This window comes from Pelecanus crispus, chromosome 5 (assembly GCF_030463565.1).
Source record: "Pelecanus crispus isolate bPelCri1 chromosome 5, bPelCri1.pri, whole genome shotgun sequence".
NCBI classification, from domain to species: domain Eukaryota; kingdom Metazoa; phylum Chordata; class Aves; order Pelecaniformes; family Pelecanidae; genus Pelecanus; species Pelecanus crispus.
In genome coordinates, this window is record NC_134647.1 from 35,689,224 (window position 1) to 35,716,618 (window position 27,395).

Below are 27,395 nucleotides of genomic sequence, written 5' to 3' on the forward strand. Positions count from 1 at the left end.
GCTCGGAGCCGGAGCGCAGCCTCGTCCCACGTGTAAGTGCGGGCCGCGCGCGGGCAGGCGGGCGGGGCTACCGGTCGCCAACGGCCGCGGCGAGAGCGGGCCGGGGCTGCCCGGTCGGTGGTGCTGGCACGGGGGGGGGGGGGGCGGGGAACGGACGGACACGGGGAAGCGCTGTCAGCCCCGCGGGCCCGTCGAGCCGCGGTGTGGGGGGAAGAGGTGTGCGGCGTTCCAGGCGGCAGGGACGGCTGCCCCCCGCCCTTTGCTCCCGAACTGCCGTCGCCTGGTTTGGCGGCCATCAGCCGGGAACGCCTTCAGGGCCATCCCTGAAGTGTTGGGGAGCGGCGGGGTGAGGAGCGGGAGCTAGCCGTGGGAGACACCCTCCAGCACGGGTGTTACCGAGGCACACGGACCCGCACAGCTGCGAATGGCTTTCGCAAGACTGCGATCTTAACTGCCCTTACCCAAGGAAAGGCAGAACGGCAAAAGGGATTTTCCATCCTACCCCGCTTCGCTTGTCAGTTCGTCAGTGGCAGGCTGAGCCCAGGATCCATCTCTCTAACGCTTTTTCCGCAAAAGGTGCCGACTTCCCACTTTTTCAGCGTTTCCCTGCTTGCATCCTCAAGGACTGCATTTGCTGGGTTATTATATTGCTCTGTAACCATCTCTTTAGGAGCAGTGGCAGAGAACTAAGTCATTTTCCCAGTGTGGTTGCTTTAAGACACAGGAAAATTGAGTAAATCTTATCTTCATTTAAGCACCAGGAGGGGGGAACACCCCCCCCCCCCCACACACACACACACACAAATGCACTTCATGCATTTAGACAAAGTTCTTCCAGCTTTCCTCACTAGTGTCACGTTTAACTGTTTTTCTTGGTGCCGCTACAGGATACTCAAATGCTGCGTTACCTGTAATCTGGATCCCACGCGCATCAAAATCCTCAAAGCCCTCACTTCAAACATAATAGCATTTTTAACTCTCATTTGCTTCTCACACAGCATATGCCACTCAGCAGCTGAGGGAACTGGCATACAAACAATAACAGGATTTGGCAGGAAGCCATGTATAAAATAGGACCTATCTTAAGTAACAGGGCAGCATCAGGGTGAAGGACTATCACTTTTTTTTTTTTAAATTGTAGATGCAAGTGGACTTGCATCTCACCACCCATGTTCTCAGCCTGGACTGTTCCTTGGGCATATCTTTACATGCCATTTCCACTATGAAACAGTAACCTGCAGCCCAGTGAGGAGACAGCAACAGGTCTGCAGAGACCATATATCGGAACATATATCAGCCACTCTGTTATAGAAATGTTATTGTACAGCGTAGCTTCTCTCAGTCATATCAGTTCATTTTAAGTAACTTGTGTCTGCTGCACAGATTACTTGAATTTAGCCTGACAATTTGATCATGGGAACTAAAACATGTAGTAGAAAAAACATCTTTCCAATACTTCTCCATTTAAAGTGACAAGATCTAGACGTTTTCAGAGCAGGCAAGTGGGGGCACAGATAGCATCCAAAAATTGGCCCCCAGAGGTTTCTTTGATTTCCCACTCACATTCTTGGTGATGGGGAGTACACATCTGCACCAAGAAAAGGTAAAACGCCACAGGTAGGATCTTGATCCCGCAGAGTACAGGTATCAAACACACAGGTCCTCATTCCCACATCCCTACTAAGCAAGAGCATGGTAGCACTACCAGTACCCTAAATGCTGTGAAAAGGGGTTCAAAGAAAAAGTTTTCATAGGGAAGGATGATTTAGCTTAGAGTTATTTTTTCACAAAAGAGTACACTGTCTTAATTTAAAAAAAAATTTAAAAATGCAAATTAAAACAAGCACAGAAGAACTTTTATTCAGTTTTAATGACTAGCTTTCTGAAACTGTTACAGCTGAAAATAAAATGGTTTTGTTTGCTGGAAACACTTTTCCTTCCTACTCTCCAATTTTGCCAATGTTCATGAAAATTTCAAATTGGTTACTTTTCACCAGTTCAGTCCAAATACTACTTAAACATTTATACTGTGGGTTTTTTTTTTTTCCCCCCCCTGCCTCAGGATGACTCAGTGGTATCAGCTACAGCAACTTGATTCCAAGTTTTTGGAGCAAGTTCACCAGCTATACGATGACAGCTTTCCTATGGAGATCAGGCAGTACCTGGCACAGTGGCTGGAAAACCAGGATTGGTAAGCATAGAAATTGGCCTTCAGGTTGTGTGATGAGCAACGCTCTCATACGTGCTGTTACCGGCAGAATACCAGGGAAGCAGGCTGCTAGGTGAACATTTGCTGGCAGCACACTTCAGTGCTCTGTGGGTGCTATAGCCTGTATTCCTGCCCCTCTTCAGGGCTTTCTAGAGGGGCCTGACACCTAGAGTAACAAGTGTACTATCTCATATTTCCCTCGGTTGGTCTGTAAGAAAAGCAGCTGATTTAAGACCGATCAGTTACTACCTCGGCAGCTTAGTCTCTTGCTGTTCACAGACTTTGAACTTTTGCCAAGATTTCCGTGGAGTATCTTCTTTTAGAAGACTGGTACAACATGCACATGCATCAGGTTCACTTTTAGCTTCTTGATGTGCATGTGGCAAGAATATTACAGAGAAAAAACAACATTTCTGTATCAAGGAAAGTAAACTTGAGAGAATGAAACTGGTTTATGCTTGAAGGTAATTCTTACTGCTTGCGTATGCTACAACTGGAATTGGGGATTAAAAATAAGTACTCCTGTATGCATTTCTTGAATGCCGTATTGAAAATGTATTTGACACAAGCATGCCTTAAATTATTCTAGGGAACATGCAGCCAACAACGTATCTTTTGCTACGGTGTTATTCCATGACCTGCTGTCACAGCTTGACGATCAATTTAGTAGATTCTTGATAGAAAACAACTTTTTGCTGCAACACAACATAAGGAAAAGCAAACGTAATCTTCAGGTACGCCTGGGCTATACATTTGCTATATGGCTATACATTTGCTTGAATTGCTTCAGTAGTACAATTGGATGCGTCTAAGCAAACTGCCCTGCCATGAGGGATTTTTGCAGAGAATGTGTGAGAATCCTAATTTAAAAGCCAGAATTCAAATGTTGCTCTGTTTTTGGTTTAATTTGCTACAGTTAGAAAGTTACAGTTTCTGAGAGCTCTAGGAAAAAAGTTGTAGTTTATAAGGTGTTTATGTATTTGGAGCGCTTACTCAAATGTAGTTTCACTTACCCCACACCTTCCCCAGCCGGTTTCCTCAGTGTACTAAAGCTTCTGATGCAGAAGAAACACAGGGGAAGAAATCCTTCCCATGTCATGGCAGAACTACAGTTAATCGCAAAGGGCTAAAGCAATTGGTAGTGAGTGGCAGTGCAGAACATATCCTTAGTGGACTTAATTACTTTTGTTAGTCAGTCCTCCCCTCCTCCCTGCAGGGCTCTATGCCAGAGGATCTTCCATAGAGTCACCTTCTCCGCAGCCTATTGCCCACAAATCTAGCTTCTCCTCACCACCAGTTGGGGACTAGGGGACTGTTTTCTGAGGAGAGCATGACCAGGCTGTACTTACCCGATAGTAACTATAGATCGGCAATGAAAGATGAGTCGAGAAGGCTGGTACAGCTCAGTTACCTCCCAGGGCAGCACCATCCTGGGCAGAGCAGGGCAGTACTCAATCCAGAGCATGTTTCAACTTTGTATGTGTTTAAAACAGTAAGGTTGAATTTGTATCTGGCCTTGACTGCGTATTCATAAATAGCAACTAACGTATCTCCTTTACATCACTGAGCAAGAGCTGTACCCGTCAAACTAGAACAATCACCCCTCAAAAACAGCAGCTATACTTCAAAGCTGTGGGAGGGTGGCTCTGAAGAGAGGAGAGCTCTCTAGCACTGTAGGGTAGTATCTCACTTCTTCCAGTAATGTCTCTGACCCTTTCCTGTTGTTTTGTGCTGAGGCCCGTTGCTTTGTACACTAATGAACTGCAATAGAAACTCATTCTTGGCGATGGTTGCAGCTGTCACACTCCCTGTAGCCTTGGAGCATGCTATGACCAACATGTACCCCGAGGCTCACACAGAGTCACCCACTAATCTTTTTGCCAATCGGTTTAATGAAGGACAGGAAATTATGGGTATGAACTTTAACAATAGACTGTCTCTAATGCCAGGATAACTTCCAAGAAGACCCAATACACATGGCAATGATCATCTACAACTGTCTGAAAGAAGAGAGGAAAATACTGCGCAGTGCCCAGTTGTCAAATCAGGTAACAGTCTTGGAACATCTACTGTAGTTGTATCTACCCTTTCCTATTATTTGGGACAGAAAGAGTGGAAGACGACAGAGAGGAAACACGCTGTCCTCTCCCTATCCAACAACATGTTTCTTCTGTCTTTAAGAGTGAACACTGATATGTACCAGCTGGACAGTGTGGCTTGTTTGTACTATATGAAGCATTTGGAGGGGAAATGGCCAAGAAGTAATTTTTATTCCTTGAGTGATATAAAACCTATGCTGTTTTTTTAATGCTTCTATAGTACTGCCCGATATGCTTATCAGATTTTATTACAATTTAATAGTTAATGCTTGCCTTATTTCTCCAGCAAGATTTTAGCTTTTTTCTTCTGCGTTTTACTCCTGAATTAACTCTGTATTAAGCAGCTGAGCCTTGTTGCTTCTCTGGACTGTCTCTCTGGGAAAATGATGCATCATTCTCTTTCCCAGCTATCTCCAAGTATTTTTCTATTTTTGTTTTTTAAGTGAAGCCTATTTTTTTTCCTCTGAACGATAGGTAAAGCTGTATTCTTCTACTTCCTCATCTGTTCTCTGACTTTTCATCTTTTTGTTTTTTCCTTTGCAAGGAGAACAGTTTTGCAGTTAAAATAATCTGCAGTTGGGAAAGGCATGCAAACTGTATAGCTAGATGTAATCCATTTGCATAATAACGTGATGAGTGACCAAGCATGTTAAGTTCTGATACTGAAATACTTCCCTTTAGGGCAAGTTTTTGAATGCTGGTAGAGTGGGAAGAGTACTCAGGCATAGGGTTTCAACAAAGGGCCTAATGCAACTGTGTCCAAAACAGCTCCTCTGAAAATGTGACTCTGACAGAGCCCTTGTAGTTGCAGCACAGCTGTTCAGTTTCTGTTCTGGCACATGACAAAGCACTCAACTGCCTTTCCAGCAATATATCTGGGTCCTCAAAAAGGGAAGTAAGTCCTCCTATACATACTGTTGGCACTAAGTACAACACCATTCCCTACCTGTGCTTTCTGGTAAATATTCTCATTTCCCAAAGCTGACAAGATAAAATGCAGAGCAAGCACAATTATAAGCATCCTAAAAACCAAAGGAGAATCCCAAATGTTAGGGTATGCTCAGATTGCTTTAATCGTCTGACTTAAGTCTATGATGGAGGACCTTTGGCAGTTTACCAAAATAAGTACTTTAAGATGACCTTAGCTGAAGCATTAGTCAGAGCAACAATGCATACCTGACTGTCCCACATTGGAGGAACAGCAAGTTTTAACACCAGTAGTACTGTTAATGTGTGGAATAAAAACCCTGTCTTTCAAATTACTGCAACTCTCCCTGAGTGACATCATGCAATAAACTTCCTGAATGATATTAAGGTCAGCTTTCAAAGAAACTATACAGAGATCTAAAATGTGCTTGAATGCCCTGTAGGGAAGAAATTGCATGCCAAGTTACCCCATTTGCCTGTACACAAACAAGACCTGTCTTGTTCTTGCTCTTAGCCCATTTCTCCCCATATCCTGTATGGATGAGTATAATACTTGATGTAGATGTCATCCAACCTTCAGGGTTGTTGTTTTCTTGACATACATTTAGAAGATACATGAAGATAAGCAAACAAAAGAATGGATTTATGCAGAGAGAAAACAGAATATGTTTATAGCTTTATATTGCTATGACGGAAAAAAATGCAGCATCACTACACAACAGGCATTTTTAATTCTCCTTTGTTTCTTGCAAATTCACCTGAACTCAATTTCATATTATAAAACCTTAGTACGATTGATCAGAACAAGTCATGCTTCATCAGGTCGTTTGTCAACAAAAGTCACTAGCTTATGTTAACAAAAAGAGTATTTGCTGTCTCATGGGTCACTCTGGTTTGACTTCTGTTGTTGTTCTGCTTGCTTCCCTCAGATGGAAGTGGGGGGCATACAGAACACTGTGATTGGGATGCTGGACAAACAGAAGGAGCTTGATGCGAAAGTTAAGGCTGTAAAAAACAGTGTTATAGTAAGTATAGAACTATTTCAAGTAGTGTTTGTTGTTGTATTGAAAAGCTTTCAGTACATAAGACTTGCTAAAATGACAAATAAAAATAAGGTAATGGTTTGGTTTTCAAGTCTATAACCAGTGATTGTCTGAAAATAGAAAGTAATTATTAGTCAGTAGCACCGTAATACAGATTTGGGATTTGACTGGTTTAGCAAGATCAAATTTCTTGTGCCTAAGTTTTCGCAACAAAAACATTTTACCCATCTGAAATACTAGCAGCTGAGGAAAAACTCTTAAGAAATCATATACTGACCAATTTGTTGTTAACTAGAAGATAGATTTTCATTTAGCATATAGATGTTTATTGTCTTAACAAATACTGTCATGACAGAAAGCTTTTCTCCAAGCAGTACCAAAGAATTTAAAAGTTTGTTTGAAATGCTGTGTGGTGTTCCAAGTTTTTCTACTGTAGCCGAGGTTCTCCTAAACTCTGTGAACCAATATGGCTAGACGATGAGGACTTTTCCATATTTTATAATAAACAGATTTTAGTTAGCTGAGAAGAGGGAGGGAGACTGAATAGAAGGCAGTTAAGTTCAGGGATATTTCCTGTTAGGGAGTTGCAGGAAAAGGCATTGCTTCATCTCTGTAAAGGGCTGGTACCAGGTAGTTCCTAATCAGAAGTAGTCTTGCATTACATGAAAGTATTGAATAATTGTGGCTACCTTCATTTGTGCTTTATAGGACGTGGAGCAAGACATCAAGACATTAGAGGATATGCAAGATGAATACGACTTTAAATGTAAAACCTTGCAGAACAGAGGTAATTTATCAAGAACACACCCTATTGCATATAGTTTATAAGAGTAAATTCTGCTGTCTTAGGTAACTAAACTTAACAGTATGCAGCCAAAGTTACTGGTAATGTCCCTCCTTTATTAATTCTGCTTTGATAGTGTTCCTCCTTCATTCATTCTGCTTTATGCTGAAACCTAAATTCCCCAAAATGCATTCTCTGCATCTGTCTGTTCTTACAGGCAAGAGAGCCTCTTTGTTAACACAGCATTCCTTTGTCTTTTACAACCCTTTGCTACTAGAAATACCAAACCCTGTAGACCTGTGACCATTCAGCCCTACACCTAAATAGTTAAGTTTAGGCTTCTCTTTGCCATCTTCTGTTTGACAAATGCCTTCCTGCTCCGAGTTTTGTAGGCTCTTGTGTACTGAGGGAAGCACATGCAGCTGTAGCCCACACTGGTTTCATTATACAGATCTGTCTCTCCTTTTGACTACTTTGTTCTAGAAGAGGCTTCTGTTTCCAACACAAATTGGCAGTTGACTGTCCCTCAGAAGGGGGACATGTTCAGAAGATACTAAGGGGAGCACTGAGCCACGATCTTGCTCTTTTTGCTTGGGGACAGGTAGGGCTTCCGTGAGGCAGACAGGAACCTCTAACTTAAGGTCACTAGGCAGCAGAGGTAGTAGCTAGGGCGACTGCATAGGATCTGTCAGCCTGGGCTGCCCTCAGGAGGCTGTAAACATCCTCCCTTGAAATAACTGTTAGCTTCTGTTGCCATGTAACAGGAATGATTCGTGTCTGAAGTCAGCACGAGAACAAATTGCTCAGTGTGTATCTTTACACAATACAATTGTTATTTTAAATCAGGTTCTTGCTCTAAAAAGCAGCAAACTCAGATCTCAATTACTTCACTGGGATAGTGGCTTTTCCTTGCATTAGCGCTTTAAGTGTAGACTCTGTCCTTTCAGAAGGGGGAAAGGAGGAATCAAAAAAACAATCTAGGAGGCAGTAAGTATTTTCTCCCTTAAGCTTTAAAGATATACTTGACATTAGCCAGACAGGTCCCCTCCTCCCCCCAGTGTTTCCCCCACTCATACTTCAGCACTCCTTCAGCCTCACCTTCACAATTTCGACTTATTTTACAGAGCATGAGTCCAATGGTATGTCACAGGAGGAATACAAGAAAGAACAGATGAATCTCAAGAAGATGTTTTTGTCACTTGACCTCAAGAGAAAGGTAGTGTTCAAGTTTTCTTTCGGAAGGCAACAGCGCTTTGTTTTGAACATATTTTCATTAGGTTGACATACAAATTATGTAAAAGAAAACTTTTCTGCTACTATCAGTTGAACTAAGATTTCATTCTTTCCATCTAGAAAATCTAGAATCTCTGTAAGCAATTTTATTTCTCTTCTAGCAACCTCTATCAGGTAAAGCTAAAAGAACAACGAGAGGGAAAAGGTGTCATATCAGTTGTCATGTTCTTGAGGAAAACGGTGATTAAAAAATTTGCAGCTATATTCAAGTTAAGTGTGCTCACTCTTGTTGCAGTGCTCAAATCTACAGCAAGCACTGGGTCATCCCAGATAGACACTTGGGACATACATGGATTGTGAGACACTGGCTCTTCGGAATTCAGCAATAGTGAATATGCTGTGTTTCTCCATTGTTTCTCCACTTAATCTAGCAAATACTCCAGCTAAAAAGAAGCAGATGTTTTTAGAAAACACCCTCTGTTGACAGAAACTATTACTCTGAGGTCCTGGCAGAGTTTTGCAAGACAGATAGCATTAGCTAAAACAGTACTTAGTTTTCCTGTATGAAGTATTTTTAATAAACAGGGTAATTTAATATTCTCTATAGGAAGTGGTGAACAAGATAGTACAGCTGCTGAACACCACAGAGCACACACAGAGCGCTCTTATTAATGAGGAGCTGGTGGAGTGGAAACACAGGCAACAGACTGCATGCATTGGTGGCCCACCCAACGCTTGTCTTGACCAGCTACAGAACTGGTAAGTCTTTAGTCAAATACTGCATTGGACAGGAAATTGAAGTGTATTATGAGGAAACACCAGATCTGTGAAGTACACTGATTATTTAAGTTATGCTTTTTCATTCTGTCACAGGATAACTACATTTCATTGATTTTATTACCTCACCACATTTCCAGTGAGCAAGAAATGTTCTCTGTGCACTGCCTAGTCCTTAGGGACAGTCACCTGGCTGGTGTGTCAGCATTATTACAATACAAAAACATGCTAAAAGTAATAAGACTGTGTAATTGTAGGTTCACCATTGTCGCTGAAAGTCTACAGCAAGTTCGTCAGCAGCTCAAAAAACTTGAGGAACTGGAACAGAAGTTTACCTATGATCCTGATCCCATCACAAAAAATAAACAAGTTCTGCAGGACCGAACATACAGTCTTTTCAGACAACTCATCCAGAGGTAACCAGCAAGAAGGGTCTTTTTGTGTTTGTATGAATAAATGGGTGGAGAGCACCTTCGCTTCTGTTCCCTCTATTTCCTGCATGCTAACTTTCCATTTTCTGAGGTTTTCCTAAGTTTGTCACAAACATTAGACTAAATGACTGGTTTTAAGATTTACCCTATCTAGGGTTTCCACAGGTTTAGCCCATGGAAAGGGTTTGTGATCAGTCATCATTTAAGTTAGCAGGAGCTATGCTACAGTATGCATTGGTTACAGAATCAAGCTCCTAGTCTGTTAGTCCATTTCTTGCTTTAAGCTTCAGCCCTGCAAAGTTCAAGTAAATGGAAGCAAGAAACCATCTGCACCAAGATAAATACACACTAGATTCTCCAATCCTTTGTCTCTGGACACATCCTATTTGTCCCCAGCATAGAGAGGCCAACCCTATCTCTGTGCCATCTCTATGAAAGAAGTTACTGTAGCTGGTAGTTGCCCCACATAAGATCAGAGTCCCATTCTGTAAATATATAGTAGACAAAAATTCATGCTGCGGAAAGCTTGAAACTAGCAGATAAGAGCAGGGGCTTAGATATAGTAGGTAACACCCTGTATGGCGGGGCTAGAGCCCAAGATTTTCAGAGTTCCATTCAGATGCTTTGACCACTAATCTTCAATTGGAAAACACAGGTACTGCTTTTTAATGAAGTGAAGGTAACAAGGAAGAGCTGTAGAAGCCCAGCTGCAGAAGCCCAGCTGCTGTTTAGTTAACTTGCCTGTGAGTATAGTGGAAGGAAAAGTCTCTGTGCTGCCTAGGATTTGGTAACAATAGAAATACTTAAGGATTTGTGCCTACGCAGCACAACGCTACACAAAAGATGCCCAAGATGCCAAGTTTGGGGTGCATCAGAACAGGCTAGCCTCAGGAGTTTGCTTCATGTCATTAACTAGCCCTCATCAAATCCCCAGCTAGTTTATCTAGCTCTTGGGCTCTATGTGTTGTTACATAGCACCATCTCACAGCACTGAACCGTAAGAATTCAGCAAGCACTGGAAATGGCAAACAAAGCAACACTCCTCACTTGGATTATGCTAGTTATGTCACAGTGTTCACATGCTGTTTGATTTCAGGGAAGTTTGAAGTAGCACTCTCCCTCCCCAAGCGATCAATGTATTTAGGAAAAGCCAAACCTTATGAAATCACTTCATACTTGCAATATTTCTAGCCCCATCAATACAAGTGAAAGAAACCAACACACAGACCTCTGTACAGATTGAAACTGAATGAATAAAGTGTACAGTACTACTGGTAAATCACCATTCTTTTAAAGTTCACTTTTTACGTAATCTCTTATTCCTTAAAGACAACATTGATAAATCAAAGTGCCTTTAATCTGTTCTTTCCATAGCTCCTTTGTGGTAGAGAGGCAGCCTTGCATGCCAACACATCCTCAGAGGCCGTTAGTCCTGAAGACAGGAGTCCAGTTTACAGTAAAGCTGAGGTATGTTTTCCTCTTCCCCCTTCTTGTTTTGTGGTAAGCTTTTAATGTCATTGGCTTCCTACAGCTGAGAGGATTGCACATCTTACAGTATAGCCTAAGTACTGAGGTAAGGAGGAAGAAAGTGCCCTATGGCAGGGGGTTGTCTTCTAGCAAAGTTTAACTTCCATTTAGCTTTTACCCTTTACCAGAAGTGGGGGGTATTGAGTGTACAAGAAACACAACCAAACAGCAGAACAGACACATGCAGACCACTTTGTCATGCAAAAGAATAACTCATTTGCCCATCTAGTTTCCTCTCTAAATGATAACATGGAATCAGTGTCTACAGACCTTGCTAGTTTATCCTGTCACTGCATCTGTGCTATCTTGTGCGGAGCAAGCTTGGAGCCTGTGTGGCCCTGAGTTGTGCAGCTTAAATATACCTGTGATAAGCAGTGCAATAGAAGAGAACCTATCTTTTGCAATTGGAGTAATTTTTTTTTTTAAATTTCTTTTTCCAGATTGCTGGTGAAATTGCAGGAGTTGAACTACAACTTGAAAGTGAAAGTTTTATTTGATAAGTACGTTGCATTTTTCTCATCCTTGCATATGTTAATAGTAAGCAGTCCCCATATTCAGAAATCCAAAAGGCAGACATATTTTAAGGGTTGAGTTGGCCAGGAGCAGGCTGGTTCTCCATGGCAGCAGGTACAGCCTCCCTTTTTCATACCTGTGCCCTTGCTCTAAATTTCTCTCTGCCTTTAGAGACATGTCACAAAAGTATAGAAGGCCTCAGCATTTGCTTTAAGGGCAGGGAAAGAAAAGTAACAGGCTCTCCAAAATAACAGCGGTAGCTGTAAGGTCATGAAAGGGGGCTGTGCTGCTAAGAAAGCAGATGAGTTTTGTCTTTCCATTCGAGTGTTTAGGGAGCATTCTGTTCACTTGAAACAGCTCTGGGGTCCAGAAACTTGCATGGCATGGGGGAAGGGAAAAGAAATTCTTACATGGATGTCAGAGCTGAGGCTTTGAGAAGTACACCAGATAATGCAACTTAGTAACATTCAGAGTGGTAGGAAAACCAATTCAAGTGATACAGCAATTTATTCAAGAAGTTGTATGGTTTGAAAGCAGATTTAGAATGACAGCACTATGTGTTTTTTTTCCTCAGAGCAAGAGTTAAAGCCTATGTAGTAAAAGGACTTGCTTTGATTATAAAGCCCCGCAAAATTTACGCCTCAGTAAAAGATAGCCTGTGTACCACAATATTTATTTCAACTGCTTGAACCAATTGCCTTCTCTTTTACACAAAAGATTTCACAGAAGCATTTTACCAGTTCTCAGTCAGCTACTAAAACAAACACCCACATTTTCTGTGTCTGTGGCAGAACCTTTAGAAGATTTTTATTTTGTCTTTTTTTTTTTTTGACAGAGATGTAAGTGAGAAGAACTCAGTCAAAGGGTATGTGGTATTACAGTTTGGTATATTTCATATTGGGTTCTTTCAATGAATCCGAGACTCTTAATTCTTTTCTCTCTCTCTGAAGGTTCAGGAAGTTTAATATTTTGGGAACAAACACAAAAGTAATGAACATGGAAGAATCTACTAATGGAAGTCTAGCAGCAGAATTCAGGCACTTGGTAGGGTTTTTTTTTTTTTCTCCTTTTATTGACACATTCATGTAACAGTGTGGGTAGAGGGTGTGGTAGGAAGGAGACAAGTTTCTTTTGTTATTGAAGTCATTGTTTACGTTTGTACAAGAGGAACTGTGAACATCTCTCCTTTTTCTTTGTTCCTTCCCTTTTGAAATCTTTGGCCTGTTTCAATTGAAATGCTGTTGCTTTTGTCACTGAAATAGGGCCAAAAAGGCAAACAAGAGTATTTGCTGCCATACAGCTTATGTTGCAATGAGTTCTTTGGAGGAGAAAGAAAAAAAGAAGCCTAGAAATGTTGTTTTGGGCCTTTCAGATGAAGATTCATAGGTAGGAAAGCTTGGAGTTGTCTAAAGACCTTTGAAACTGGAAGAGGAAAATGGTCTAGGAGAGGACAGCTACAAGAAATTCAGTGCCTTCAGCAGACTATACAACACTTTTGATCTGCAGATTGTGAGATAAATCAGATGGGTTTCATCATTACAACAGGAAAGGAAAGATGCAAGTCCTGAACCAGTGAACATGGAATTCTCCCTTCCTCCCTTCATTGTCCAGAATAGACACTGTCTGGAGTTTATTGTCCAGTTCAGAGGGGTACTTTGATAAACCAGTATTTCATCTGATCCTTCCTGATTTCATGCTGCTTCTGTTCTTATAAGGCCTCTTACCTAAAGGCATTAGATCATAAGCGTGCAATATCTATTTTCCCAGGTGAATGGTCTGTAACAGAGTAATAGTTACCTATAGCTTAACCTTTTGGCTTCCATAGCTTAGAACCAAATAGGATCAGACACTAGTGCAGCAAGTTTGCGTACAGTTGAGCAGCTAGAGCATGCAAACTATTTGCATCCCCTACCACTTTCATTTCTGGCCAAGGTAAATGAATGACAGGGTTTTTTTTGTTCATTTGCAGCAACTGAAAGAACAGAAAAATGCAGGAAACAGAACAAATGAGGTAAGCAGCACTAACCTTGTTTGTAAAGCCTTTGTGTAATACACAGTACATTGTGTAAGACATTCAGGCATTTAAGACAATGCTCTGCTCAGTGCCATAAAGAAACACACAGGATGACAGATCTCTAGGAGAGGAGTTCAGTGTTTCTAGGAAACAATCCATGTAGGACGCGTCTACAAATGAGAACTAGTGCCAGAGTGGTGTCCCTCTGGACTCTCCCTCCTTGGTACCTAGCTTTAACAAGACTTTCTGGTAAGGACAGATTTTTCTGTGGCTTCAGGGTAGGAGCCAAAAAAATAGTGGCTAGAGAGTACCCATTCTAACAGGCAGTTTTAGGAAGTTAGCAATGTCACTTGACTTGGACCTGTAAACTGTTTCTGAGGTCCAGAGCAAGTAACCTTGGGCAAAAAAGGTTTCTCCCCATGATAAATCTCCTTACCTTCCCCCCCGGCAATTTTCAGTCCCTGAAACATTTTCTTTTTTCATACTTTTTTTTTTTTCTTTAAAGGGTCCTCTCATTGTAACAGAAGAACTTCACTCTCTGAGTTTTGAGACACAGCTGTGCCAGCCTGGCTTGGTAGTAGACCTAGAGGTATGTCTTAGGTGAAACAGATGGACTTAAATTCCTGTATGTCACTCATGCTGACAATCTAAACTTACTTTTTGTTTTAAAAAAAAGTACTTGGATATCAAACACTTTCAGTTATTTCAAAATATATGAATGACACTTCACAACATCTCTGTATATATACACATACAGTGAGAATACTGTCAAATCTCTGGGTAAATAAGAGTAGATGTACTTTGCAAAGTATCTCATAACCAACCCTGTGTTTTAAGCTCTTTAGGTATCAGTTTCCATTTATTTCAGAAGCAATATGCTATGAACTCTGTTACTACAAGTGCTATCATAACTGACACTAAATGGAGGTCTTTATCAGACAGAAATCAGTCTTTCTAGTACTTCATCATACTGACCCTTTCTCCCCTACATATAAACTTCAAGTGAAAGAGTTAAGACCACAAAAGCAAGGAATTACAATGGAAACATGTTTGTGGGTAGAGGAGGACTGCAGCAGGGGTACAGGATAGTCTGATACATTTCCTTCTGTGTTCCTTTCAGACCACATCCCTTCCCATTGTTGTGATCTCAAACGTGAGCCAGCTTCCAAGTGGATGGGCTTCTATCTTATGGTTCAACATGCTGTCTACTGATCCCAAGGTATTTGCAAAAAAAGTATCAGAAATACTATATGTAATTTTCAAGCATTGTCTGTATACAAGTGGCTGCTGCTTTTTTTCCTGAGGGAGATGACTTAATGGCTTTCAGGTGTAGAGGCACAGTGACTTACTTCCCCATCCTAAACAGAGCAATGTTTCAAACCCACATAAGGATATTATACATTGTATTCGGTATATACAGTACACAGTGAGAAGCCAAACAAACATTCAAGAATACAAATACAGTGCACTTGAGTAATCTAGGAATTCTACTCAATGGGAGAAGACCAAAGTCCCAGAGATTGCTTTTCCTGGTAAAGAATACCTGTCAGAATAGCAGCCTGCTATTCCACAGTTGTCTCAAGCTGACTTTGATTCTTAAATCTGCATTCTGTTTTGGCAATACACTTTTGTAAATTCAAGTGGTATTCCAAAATTAATGTTTATTAACTGTAGATTGTATTTTTCCCTTCCATTTTAGAACTTGTCCTTCTTTCTGAATCCACCTTATGCAAAGTGGTCTAAACTTTCTGAAGTTCTGAGTTGGCAGTTTTCTTCTGTAACAAAGAGAGGACTTAATGCAGATCAACTGAGCATGCTGGGAGAGAAGCTACTTGGTATGGTCTGCTTCCATTACTTTAACACTTTTGGTACTGAACAAGTAGATGGCCTGTTTGAATTGAAGCTAATTCTACATCTTTTTTGCAATCTATTTTAAGTTTTCATTTCCTCTCACACTCTTTCCCTCCCCCCCGCCCCCCTCATACAGTATCACTTTATAGCAATTAAGTGTTTTCTGTTTTTTAGTAGGGTGGAGTTTGCAAATGAATGTCAGGTCATGGAAAAAAACCTGCAGTTCTAACTTAGGAGTTGTATGCATTAGGGCAGCACAGATTGGGGCTCCTTCTGTCCTCTGAAGAGCTACTGAAGTTATGCACATGTTTAGTCAATCTTTGAGATGGCCGTTTCTTGGCATTTTTGGGGGTTGTTTAGGATTTTTTGTTTTGTTTTTTTAAATCCATCTCCATCAATTTTAACTTCATGCATGCCACCAACTACAGTGGGGGTTCACTCTATCTGCATAAACACAGTTGCAATATCAAAGTGCAAACATGATGAAACTGTTAAAGGATATCAAATTGAACATCTCCCAGATGAGAGTCCTTAGGCTTTCACTAATCAGCCATAAGTTTCATTTTCCAAACTCCTTGTGTGTTTGCCCGATAGGCAGGGCACTTGACACGGCTACTGAGTTTGCATAGTAGACTCTAGATAAAAATACTGTTGATTCAGTATATTCCACTAATCCTTAAGTTTCAGGAGGCACTTGTATTTAAAGGGTTTCTGACATTAGTGGGTCTAGGTGGTAAGTAAGTACAGCATTCCAGTCTCCAATTCCCTTCCTCTAATTTCCCCAAGACATAAGATCTGACAAAAAGCTTACTGATTTAATAGATTACTTTTCAGATTTCTGCAAGGAGAATAAATTTTTATTAGTCTAATTAACCATCATGAAGACAAAGTGACCACTGACGTATTTCTATGGTCAACTTGCATTTCAGAACTTCAAGAAATTCTTGTCAAGCTCTGATAAGAGTAGGGATGCTATTTAAATCTTGCCTCTACGGCTAGAAGCATTTCACTACTGAAAGAATCCAGGTAGCTGAAACACTATGCATTCAGGATCCCTTAATACAAGGGGACACAGAATCTAACAGGATGCCAGGATACAACTCAGCTGCTGCTTTTGTGATGTGAAAGTTGACAGAATCTTGGTCTCTAACACTAGCAGCATCAGAAACAAGCTCCCTAACCCAATTTATTTTTAGAGAGATAAGGGAAAAGCAGCCTATTTCTGACTATTGAAATCCATAGCATGATCTGTATGGAAAGAATTTGGCTCTGAATACAGTCAGGGTCTACAAAGCTCTGGCTACTGTAGTCACAGGATAAGATTTTCTTTGTGGTTTTGATGTGGTTATGAAATACCGTTGACATGAAAACAAGGCAGGGGAAAAGTGATTGCCACAGGAATGAGCGAGTCTGTGGTTGGGGCAGCCAAGAGTTTCTGGGGCAAAAGCCTACGAGTCACCAGAATTGAGGCAGGCAAGTGCTTCATCTCAGAAAGATGACGCAGGGTCTGCTGAGCTCCTACAGAAAAGCTTATGGGTTTCAGTTTTCTTGTTTTGCTGGAGAAGAGATATGCCAGACTTCAGTCTCCTTCCTGGAAGGATTTTGAAACTGGCAAGTGTTAGGTGTAGTACAGCATAAAAAGCATCAGAATGAATTCATTCTCATTACACACAGTCTATTTATATACATTTCATCATTCTCACACAGTGAACTTCTCCAGAGGGGAGCTCTGTGAGCTGTCCCTGCACTAGCCATGAAAATACCGTAGCCTCACATTCCTCCTCCAAGTCCAACAGCTCAGAGTTGTAAATAAACACTCAGAACTTGGTGCTGTAAGTACTTTCCTTTCAGTCTTACCAAGTAACTTACGGAACATGACTGAAGTCAATTTATTCTGTTTAGGGCCAACAGGTGGAGGATCTCATGATGGCCTTATTCCTTGGACAAGATTCTGCAAGGTATGAACTCAGTTTAAAAATTGAGATGGAAGGGGGCATTTTGTCTTGTTTTGGTTTTTGGGTGGTGTTTGGTTTTTCTTTCCCAGGGTGCTTTCTTTTTCAATAGTATACCCTAATTATTCTAGAGCTTACACAGTTGTGGGAAGTTTTGGTGGTGAGGTTAAGTAGCAACAGGAGGAGGAAAAAGGGCTTGTAATAGCAAGGGGTAGATGATTATGAGATTGCTTCTGAGCCATGTAAACTGTATAGAAAAATGCATCTTTCCAACACAGCGTCTTCATCATTATTAATGTAATTGCTATTAATAAAATAGTTCTCCATTTTAACTATTACAGAAAGTGTCAAAAAAACCAGTAAGATGAGCAATTAGTCTGTCATAGTGAAGGATATTGCCCAGAACAGGGGCAACTGGATTAGGGTGAGGATTAGCACAGGGTAGCGAAGAGGGTCAGCATGATAGCAGACAGCCACATCATGAGATTTCATAACCCTGTCTGCAGCAAGACAGGAGGACTCTTCACACTTTCTTTGGCTTTAGACACTAAACTGGTATAGATAAGCAGGAGATGACAGCAGAGAGGAGCAGACTCCAGGGGAAGAGCAAAGCTCTGGTGACCTACAAGCACTCAAGTTCATTAATATGAGTGTCTCACAAGGAATTGAAATCCAAGTCTGAACAGAAGGCATCTCTAAGCTGTCCTGCTAGCCAGCCTGGTGGAAAGCCCCATGGGATGGTTTGGATGTCCAAGAGCTCCAATAAGGACAATGCCCAGGCAGGAACCAGAGCCTTTTTTCTGCTGTTAGACCAGTGTTGTTGCATGAGAGGCACTGGGTCACATGTTTGTGGGTACTGTAGGCTCAGGGAGGCATTTCTCTGACACTGCCTCTTGCCTTAAGATTCAGTACATGCTTAATTCTCAATTGTTTCCGTTCTTCTGGAGCAGAGAACCAGAAAGGGGAAGAAATAAGAGAATACAGTGATGGTGGGAAAGAAGAAAAAGGGGAGAAAAATGCAAGAACAAGTAGATGCTGGCAGGATTGAGAGCTTGCTTCCTCTCCACTTAACAAAACTCATGTTTCATTATCCCTGTTCTCCCCTCCCACACCCTGCCTTTCCGTATTCTGAATTTCAGGAAAATATAAATGATAAGAATTTCCCCTTTTGGCTATGGATTGAGGGAATCCTGGAGCTTATTAAGAAACACCTCCTGTGTCTCTGGAATGATGGGTAAGACCTGAATGAAGTTAACAAAGATGTGGTTATTGCCTCAGACCTCTCATTTAGACTAGCAGTTCCATCCTCAGGTTGTGAAGTTGTTTCTACAGGTACCTTGGATCCAATAAAGTGGAACTTGCAACCAGAAAAATCTGAGGCAAATGAATCCTAATAGCGAGGAAGTCTCTAATGAGGCAATTGCTTGAAGCAAAAGCATCAGATAACCAAGCTGTCCTATTTAAGACAGAGCAGGGCTTTGAACCTTAATTTTTTTTTGCCTCTGCTCCCACTATAAGTAGGTTCTTTCTGCACCCTAGAACAGAGCCTTTTTTGTGTTTGACAGGGAAGACTAACCTACAACAAAGTATAAGTCATAAAGCAATCATCCATCTTAAAAACCAGCCAACCAACCTTCCCACAAGCAAGCGTTATTGTGAGCCTCCTCTAGGTGGCAGCAGCCAGACTCAGCTTCTGTATCTGCATTGTGCGTTCACACAGTAGTTACAGATTTTAACGGAGTTTATTAATTAGTAAGACTCTGCCAGATGGCAAACCAGTTCCATTTGCCCTTTAATACTGGTTAGTAAACTTTTGATGCTGGTATTGCTGATCTCTGAAGTAATTGCTGCCAGAAACAGGTTCAGCCAAGGTTACAATCCTGCATTTTAGGTTTAGCCACATTAAGACACCCTGTCAATAGTGCACTTACAGTGGAGCATCCTAGCATCCTACAAGTTTGCAGGATCTACAACAGCAGGATTGCTCTGTCTTGCTATATTCAGCAGCTGGCTTCAAATTATTACCCCCTAGTTTCAGATGAGTTCTGTTGAAGCCCTTTATAGTACAAGCCTTGTTTCACTGCCTAAAACCACATATTTCTTAGCTAAGTAGACTCCAGTGCAGCAGGATCTTTTGCCACCATTACTGAAGCAGAGTTGCAGTTCTCTCCCAGTTGGTGTTCTGTCTCAGTACGGCTGTATGCCTACAGGATTTTTGCATATGGCTTTGATAGTATACAGTCTTGAATAGCATTACTCATTGCTCTCAGTTATGAGAGCAATCCCCTGTTTAGGGTTTAACAGAAAGAAGAAGTGCAAGTTAAATGCTGAACGCAATCAAAATGAGATTTAGTAATATTGGTTTTTCCCCTCTTAGCTGGCTGTGTTGAATAGTCACAGATCTTTGTTTTCTAGAAAGGCAAAAAGGGAGACTGAAGGGAAAACTCCTACAAATTGCAAAGATACTTGAGCAGGTGTCATGGTTTAGCCCCAGCCAGCAACTAAGCACCATGCAGCCTCTCACTCACTCCCCCTACCCCAATGGGATGGGGGAGAGAATTGGAGGAGTAAGAGTGAGAAACACTCCTGGGTTGAGATAAGAACAGTTTAATAATTGAAATAAAGTAAAACAGTAATAATAACAACAACAATATAATAATGATAATAATAATAATATACAAAGCAAGTGATGCACAATGCAATTGCTCACCACCCGACGACCGATACCCAGACAGTTCCCGAGCAGCGATCCCTGCTCCCTGGCCACCCCCCCCCCCCCCCCCAGTTTATATACTGAGCATGACATCATATGGTATGGAATAGCCCTTTGGTCAGTTTGGATCAACTCTTCTGGCTGTGCCCCCTCCCAGTTTCTTGTGCACCTGGCAGAGCATGGGAAGCTGAAAAGTCCTTGACTAGCATAAGCAGTACTTAGCAACAACTAAAAACATCAGTGTGTTACCAACATTCTTCTCCTACTAAATCCAAAACATAGCACTATGCCTGCTACTAGGAAGAAAATTAACTCTATCCCAGCCAAAACCAGGACAGCAGGAAAGAGACAAATCTACAGTATTCACTGGGATAGAGATTCCCCTTGTATACAGAAGACTAGTTATTACAGCCTCAAGAATGCTTGACTTCCTCAGTACTTGAGGGATAGGAGGACTAAAGACTACGATTATGCACAGTACCTTTACCGCCAAACAGATTTGTTAAAGTGTGCCATTTAAAACAAAACCAAAACAAAAAACACCCACAAAACCCATAAAACAGGACAGCTTACAGCACCTGAAATTTCTAAGCAAAATCATGATTATTTAGTAGTTTTTGTACAAAAAGCACTTTCCCTAACTTAATGCATGGAAAGACAGTAGTAGTACTTTTTGAGTAGTACTCAAAACTTCATTATTGATGGAGTATTTTGAGGAATAAGCAGCAGTGCAAAGAAATTCTGACCTTTTAAAAAAAGCAGTTGGGGTTTGACCAGGTTATGCCCTAGTGCTGGCTTGTACAACTCCCTCCACAGTACCTATTCAGACCAATCCATTTCTTAAAATTACCACACTGGCCTCCTTGCCTACACATGCCTGAGCATGGTGTATTTGGGGGGTTGAAGTCACACAAGCTTGACAGCTCATCTAGAAAACATGCACAAGGAATAAAACAAACCCCACATCTGTGTGATGCAATCTAGTAGCTGGCAAACTTTGTTTTATCAACCAAAGAGGAGAAACAGCTGTTCCTTAGTGAAAACTGCTAGTTGGGATCTGACCATATTGTACACATATAGCTTTAATTCTGCTTCCACAGCCCAGTTTTGAAAGCAAAAGACAATCTCCTTTATTCTGAGCTCAGAAAAATTATTATATAAGCCACCAGGCAAAAGGAAGAGAGCTGAGGGAAGCTGTGGTGATTGATGGCTTCCACAGGGCAGCTCCAGCCTGTCAGTCCTATGCTAACTTCCTAGCTGTTCACAGGACAAAGCCTTCTGCAAGGCTTTTACAAGTACTTCAGCTTTTTAGTTTTCCTAGCACAGCTTAGATTTTATGTTGAGGAGTAAGCTCAGCTTTTTTTTTTTTTCTTCAACATTACAGCTGCATCATGGGTTTCATCAGTAAAGAAAAAGAACGTGCTTTATTGAAGGACCAGAGTCCAGGAACATTTTTACTAAGGTTCAGTGAAAGCAGCAGAGAGGGAGCAATCACATTTACTTGGGTGGAAGGATCTCAAAATGGTAAGTCAGTAACAGAGAACATCTTTGTCTTCAAAATACAAACTTGTATCAGAAAAATAAGTCTTTATGCTCTTCTCTTTGACACTGAGAACCAATACAATACACCACCCTAGCAGTCCCCACTCTTACAAGCAACAGGCCACAAGCTATAGCAGACACGCACCTTCCTTTGGTCGTTCATAAGCCATACAGTGCATTGTTCAAGGCTTCAGTTAGGGTTAACACCACTTCCCAGGTACTGCTTCTGGCCTGGAAGTTTGTTGAAGACAAACTGCCTTGGCTGTCTCCCCTGCCTCCTTAGGGTCTCTTAGCAAGATACCTTTAGTACATATATATCTGCATCTCCCTCCAAACCTGTATCACCTTTCCCATCAGAGATTTCTCTCCCAGGAAGAGTTCACTAGTGTCACATTCATCCCTCTGTACTATTGTTCTCTCCCATGACTTCACCTTGTGCACAACACTTTTTTCACAGCTTTCATTAAATCATGGTCCAACACATTTGTTCCTTCCCACATTCTCCCCAGATAACCCACATATTCACTTACTTAATTTTCCTAGCAGTTCTCCTTCCTCCTGTTTCCAGAAGAAGAACAGACAAAGAGCTTGATTCTTCAGTTAGCTGGGCTACTACTCCCACCCTCTTTCAAGGAAGCCTAGAGACTTAAAAGCTGCAAAAAAGATATAATCTCCCTTGTATCCAATCAGGGTTCTTCCCTTCTCATAGTACTTAAATCAACCCCACCTGCCAGGATGCTGCAGCTGTTGACATTTCACTTGGATGAGCCCAAGGCCTATAACATCTGGAAGAGAAACTGCTGGATGTAGTTGAATGACTTCTTTACCTTTGCTGCCTTCATACCTGAGGCATCCAAAAATTGAGCAAAGAAGGGTGATAGTATTTGGAGCATTCAGGGAGGCTTTATCCGTCTCTCTTTAGAATTCAGAAGAGCCCCAAGTGGTGTATTACGCACAAACTTCCTGATACACAGTAGAGTTTGAATGACATCATTTAGAAGAAGGTTAAAAAGGTAGCATAACTTTAACTGGTTAATGAAATATTGCAGTTAATTTCCACAGACAGGTCACCCCAGTCATTCTGAATACATCAAAAGCCATCACTGTACACTTCCCCCCATATGCCTTCCTACCCCACAAAACAATTGTGCTCACTTTGACAGTCGTCAAATATTTGCCTGCAGCACAGTAGGTGTCATCCAGGTAAGCCTTTTGCTCACGTGACCTCAGAATTTGTGGCAGTGGCTGCAGCTTTTCTGGGCAGTTTTAGAAAAAGCTTTGAAACCACCTTTAAGAATCACTGCTTCTCTCATCTGCAGAGCCCCAGTTCCATTCGGTAGAGCCATACACCAAGAAGGAGCTCTCTGCTGTTACTTTCCCTGATATCATTCGCAACTACAAAGTGATGGCAGCTGAAAATATTCCTGAAAATCCACTGAGATTTCTGTACCCAGACATACCCAAAGACAATGCCTTTGGCAAATACTACTCCAGGCCTAAGGAGGGTGAGTGCTATAAATGGCTCATACAGCATAAGGGTGATGTTTGTTCTTGAGGTGTGTGGGCACTGTATAATTTCTGTGACATAGAAAGAAAGGGTAGTAGTTGGACTGAGTGTCTTGGCAGCCTAAACCATGCTTGAGTGCTGCTCAGCTGAAAGGTGAGAACAGGCACCTAAGCTTTAGTAGGTTAAGAAAAGGTCTGTTTTTAAAGAGACACAACATGAGCTCTAGTCAGATCACAAAATGAAAGCATAATTGTTGCTGGCCCGCTAATTCAGCTTTCATGTGAGCCTATGAGATAGCTCAGAGATGTAGGTTCCCACTAACAGCTGGAACTGTGACTTATATTTGACTATTACACAGCACTGATCCTGGCTATGTGGGCCTGGCAGGATGTGTGGATACAGCTACAGCAAACTTTAGGGGAGGTTTTATTCCCCATTTTCTATAGGGGAAAAGCAAAAAGGAAAATCTGACTAAAAAATGGAATAAAAAGAGACTTGCACATTATCTGGGTCACAGGCTTTATTTTTGGTACAATGAAGATGGCAACGTGAAGGAAACTTGCTAAAAAACCCTATGCTCCTCCTTTTTTTTTTTCCTTCTTGAAGCACCAGAGCCTATGGATTTGGATAGTCCCAAGGGAAACGGCTACATCAAGACGGAATTAATCTCTGTATCTGAAGTGTAAGTTTCCACAAAAAGGCTGGATTTCTAGGAACTGAGCATAACTTCAGCTGTAGTTCATGTCCCTTCACAATATTTAAGGTGTAGGTGCCCCTGTTAAATCTTTCCTCTCTCTCTTCGAGGACCTGATCACACCACATTCATGCAGTGCTGTGTTTGAAACACTTACTTTTTTTAGGTAAAAACACTAGAAACTTGTACTGGCAAGTAATTTCTTGAAAAGCAAGTTCTTTAAGACTTGTTGGAACTTGTTTGATTAGAATGTACATCACTGCATAGTCCCAGTTTTCATTTAAAGCCATGCTGGCTTTGCAAAGCATGGTGTATTTCTCACAGGCTGGGTCTTCTTAACAAGAGACCTCATTAGTGGCCCTTCGGGACTCAAGAGCCAGACATGGTAGTCCAGCTGTGCCTCACTTCTTCATTCCCTGCTTTTCTCCTTCTCTTAGCCACCCTTCCAGGCTCCAGTCTCCAGAAAACCTGCTTCCCATGTCTCCTGAAGAGTTTGATGAGGTGTCTCGGATAGTGAGCACAGCAGAGATTGATACTGTGGTATGTATCACAAACCAGCCTTTTGCAGGATGGTTGAGCTGGAACTTGCTTTTTTTCCTTTTTTTTTCCCCCTTCAAATGTACATCAGACACTTAATGCAAGCTAACGCTTTGGAATCCGTCTCTCCAAATGCATTAGAAAAGCTGGGAATCCAAAGTTAGACTGGGATTGCTATCGCTTGTTCGTTCCACTTGTTTGTGAGGATAGGGGTGAAGAACAGGAGAGCAAAGCTTCCAGTGTGTATCTTGCAGGGGGAGGGAAGACAGGAAGGAAGGAAGGCGTAATGCTGTAGTCCTTCCTGTGGGGTCTGGGGTGGGGAGGGAAGCTAGAGCAGATATGCAGCTTGGAAGCGTTGCCCTGCCAACATTGGTGAGGTACCGCCTGTTAACAGAGCAGTGTCATCCTTTTGGGGTGTACTTCAGCAAAAAATTCCAAATTAAAGCATGGCTTTCCCTCCCCCCCCCCCCCCCGGTAGTTTGATCTTAAGATGTGAAATCTCGTGCTGTTTGGGGAGGACCTGGTTATGCTCCGTGGTTAGCAAAGACTAGAGTATTAGGGCTTTACTTGGCTTGTTTAATTGACATTTATTTTTCTTGTTGCAGATGTGTTCAGCGTATTCAACTTAAAGGTTGAGCTTTTTACTGCATTAACACAGCCAATTAGCTTATGCATTCCGCTCTGCAGTCAATGACTTGGTGACACGCTTCACTTCAACTCTTTGGTTTCTCAACCTGAAGGTCCAGTAGCAATTTTTAACTATTGGGAATATAAACAGCAGTCTGAGTAGCCTCTTCTTTTTGTTGTTTAGAAGTTCTTTGTTAAAGAATTTCCAGTTAGCGAGATACCGTGCCAGAGTGAAGGAAGAGAGGAGAATAGGCACGAGAGGTCCTCAGCAACAGTGATGGGAGAAAGATGCATTTTTTTAAGGGAATTGGTTAAATTCAACATTTAAAACAGTTGACTGTACATAGGCGGCTTCAAAGGAAAGCTAGTTGTTTTGCAGAGGTTCTGTTCAGAAAGGTTGCACTTTCTGTGTAACTACTTCTGAAGAACTTTCACAGCTTTGAATTTTCATCTGCATTACAGAAAGGAGAAGAACACCACTCTGCAGGTATATGCCGCACTGAATCCATGTGCTGCTGAAGCTTGTCCTGGTTTTATCTTTTCTAAGGGTATGGTATACTGAGACACCATAAGCCAAAAATGTTATCTGCATTTCATTTTTGCTTGTTTCTTAAGGCAAGGTCTTTTTGTGTAGGATGTTTAGCACAATCTTTCTCATAAAGAGCGCTTTTTAGGACACCACCTTAAAGCTTCATTGGCACATGCTGAGCTTGCAAGTCAACGTGTACAATCAAGACTAAGCCTCTACAGACTGCAATCATGCTGTCTAACAGCAGTATCAGACAAAATGAGAACCTACTCTTAAAGAGTGCCAAAGGGGTTGAGGTACGATTTTACTCACTGTGTTTAATCTACCACGGTGAGGATCTGGTCACTTGTATCTTTCACAATAATACATGATTTATGTAGGTTGTAACAGGTGGAATGGAAGTTAATTTTCTTGTGCACCGTGAACCAGAGCATTTATTTAACTGTTGATCTGAATAGCTAGAAGACCCTACAGGCTTTGACAATGAAGGTTTTTTTTTGCAATGAGGGATAAGGCACAGGGAAGTGAAGAAGTTAAATTTATACTGAGTAATGGTTGCAGGATATGCAGTCCTTAGTACTTAAAGGATGAAGTTGTGCTTCTATCAGAGGAGGAACAGGTTTGTTTCTCCGCATGTTTGAAGACAATTAACAACTCACAGTTAAGAGGGAAGGTTGTCTTAAGCAGCTGGTCTCATGGACTAAGGGCATGTATTAGTCCAGACTGCTAATTAGCGCACAGCTGAGCAGAGGGACTGCAGAACACTCGTGCTGGATCCCACATGTTCAGGTACAGGACCTGGGAAACGAGCTCTAGGTGGCCCTGCTTGAGCAGGAGGGCTGGACAAGACGACCTCCAGAGGTCCCTCCAACCTCAACCCGTCTGTGACTCTGTGACACAGTTGCTACTGCAGCTTCTCAACCCACTGCTATCTAATCCCAGCGCATGGGAGGGCAGCAGTGGCCAGTGTGACTCAGGGATTGCAGAGCTACTTCTCTACTATTCAAAAATGCTAGATCCATCAACTGCTGCTTAGAAAATGAATGACAGGTTCCATTTAGTGTGTTGTGCCCAAGATGACTGATGTGGCCCCAGCAAAAGCTCAAGAGAGAGAAAATTTAAAGGACCTAGAGCACATAACATACATATGTAAGTGGAAAGCACTGCTAAACTGACTTATTTTTGGTGCCCCTGGTTACTGAGGTTAACAGTGCTAGGGAATATCACAACTGGTGACTTAATGCTTTTAGCTTATTATAACTAGCTGAATGTGTATCTTTATTGTAATACAAAAGTCAAGTATTTGTTTCTTGAGCGACACCTTGTACTCATGGTCTATATGCAGCAGTTTGTTTTCATTACTGTTATACTTCAGTTTTATTGCCCAGGGTGAAATTTGCTTATGAGATTTAAAGCAACTCTGTCTTTACACAGCCAGTAGTTCTAAAAACAATGGGTTTTTTTTCCCCAATGGAATATTCTTTTGCCATTTTAAATAAATGGAACTGTCTGTTGACACTTTTGTCCTTTCTTTTGTTTTGTGGCTACTTCTATTATAAAGATGATGTGTCTGCCAATAGTTTACTGCGTATCTCATTTTAAACTTGTTTGTGCAACTAAACAGTTACAGCTCTGAAGCTTAAGGCAATATAGAAGCTTTTAATTCACTGCATTGTTGCAGTTCAGTCTGCATTACAGAGTTCTTAGAAGGTGGCTGTTAGAATTTTTTTTATTCTTGCTTGTATCACATCACTGATTTTTTTTTTTTCTTCTCCAACCAAACTTCAATAAACTCAACTTGAATTTCTAATTTGAGTCCATCAGTAGGATAACTGATCTATAGCTAAACTTTGTGAGCTATGAAGCTGGCCCACCGGTGCATCATT

The 27,395-nt window shown here is 41.5% G+C and overlaps 1 protein-coding gene across 2 annotated transcripts; it reads left to right on the plus strand.

Annotated features, from left to right (window-relative positions):
- STAT1 (signal transducer and activator of transcription 1) lies at nucleotides 1-27,025 on the plus strand. 2 transcript variants are annotated; one of them, XM_075711327.1, is made up of 24 exons: nucleotides 1-32; nucleotides 2,063-2,191; nucleotides 2,799-2,943; nucleotides 4,159-4,257; nucleotides 6,165-6,260; nucleotides 6,987-7,065; nucleotides 8,187-8,278; nucleotides 8,903-9,054; nucleotides 9,330-9,488; nucleotides 10,878-10,970; nucleotides 11,471-11,530; nucleotides 12,379-12,408; nucleotides 12,494-12,587; nucleotides 13,513-13,554; nucleotides 14,063-14,146; nucleotides 14,678-14,776; nucleotides 15,257-15,392; nucleotides 17,311-17,366; nucleotides 18,500-18,594; nucleotides 21,458-21,597; nucleotides 22,935-23,120; nucleotides 23,729-23,804; nucleotides 24,254-24,356; nucleotides 24,959-27,025. In XM_075711327.1, the coding sequence occupies exons 2-24, from the start codon at nucleotides 2,064-2,066 to the stop codon at nucleotides 24,980-24,982; spliced, it is 2,268 nt and encodes a 755-aa protein (XP_075567442.1). In that variant the 5' UTR covers nucleotides 1-32; nucleotide 2,063; the 3' UTR covers nucleotides 24,983-27,025. The 2 variants fall into 2 exon arrangements, with proteins under 2 accessions (XP_075567442.1, XP_075567443.1); XM_075711328.1 differs by lacking the exon at nucleotides 12,379-12,408.
- Nucleotides 27,026-27,395: the final 370 nt, after the last annotated feature.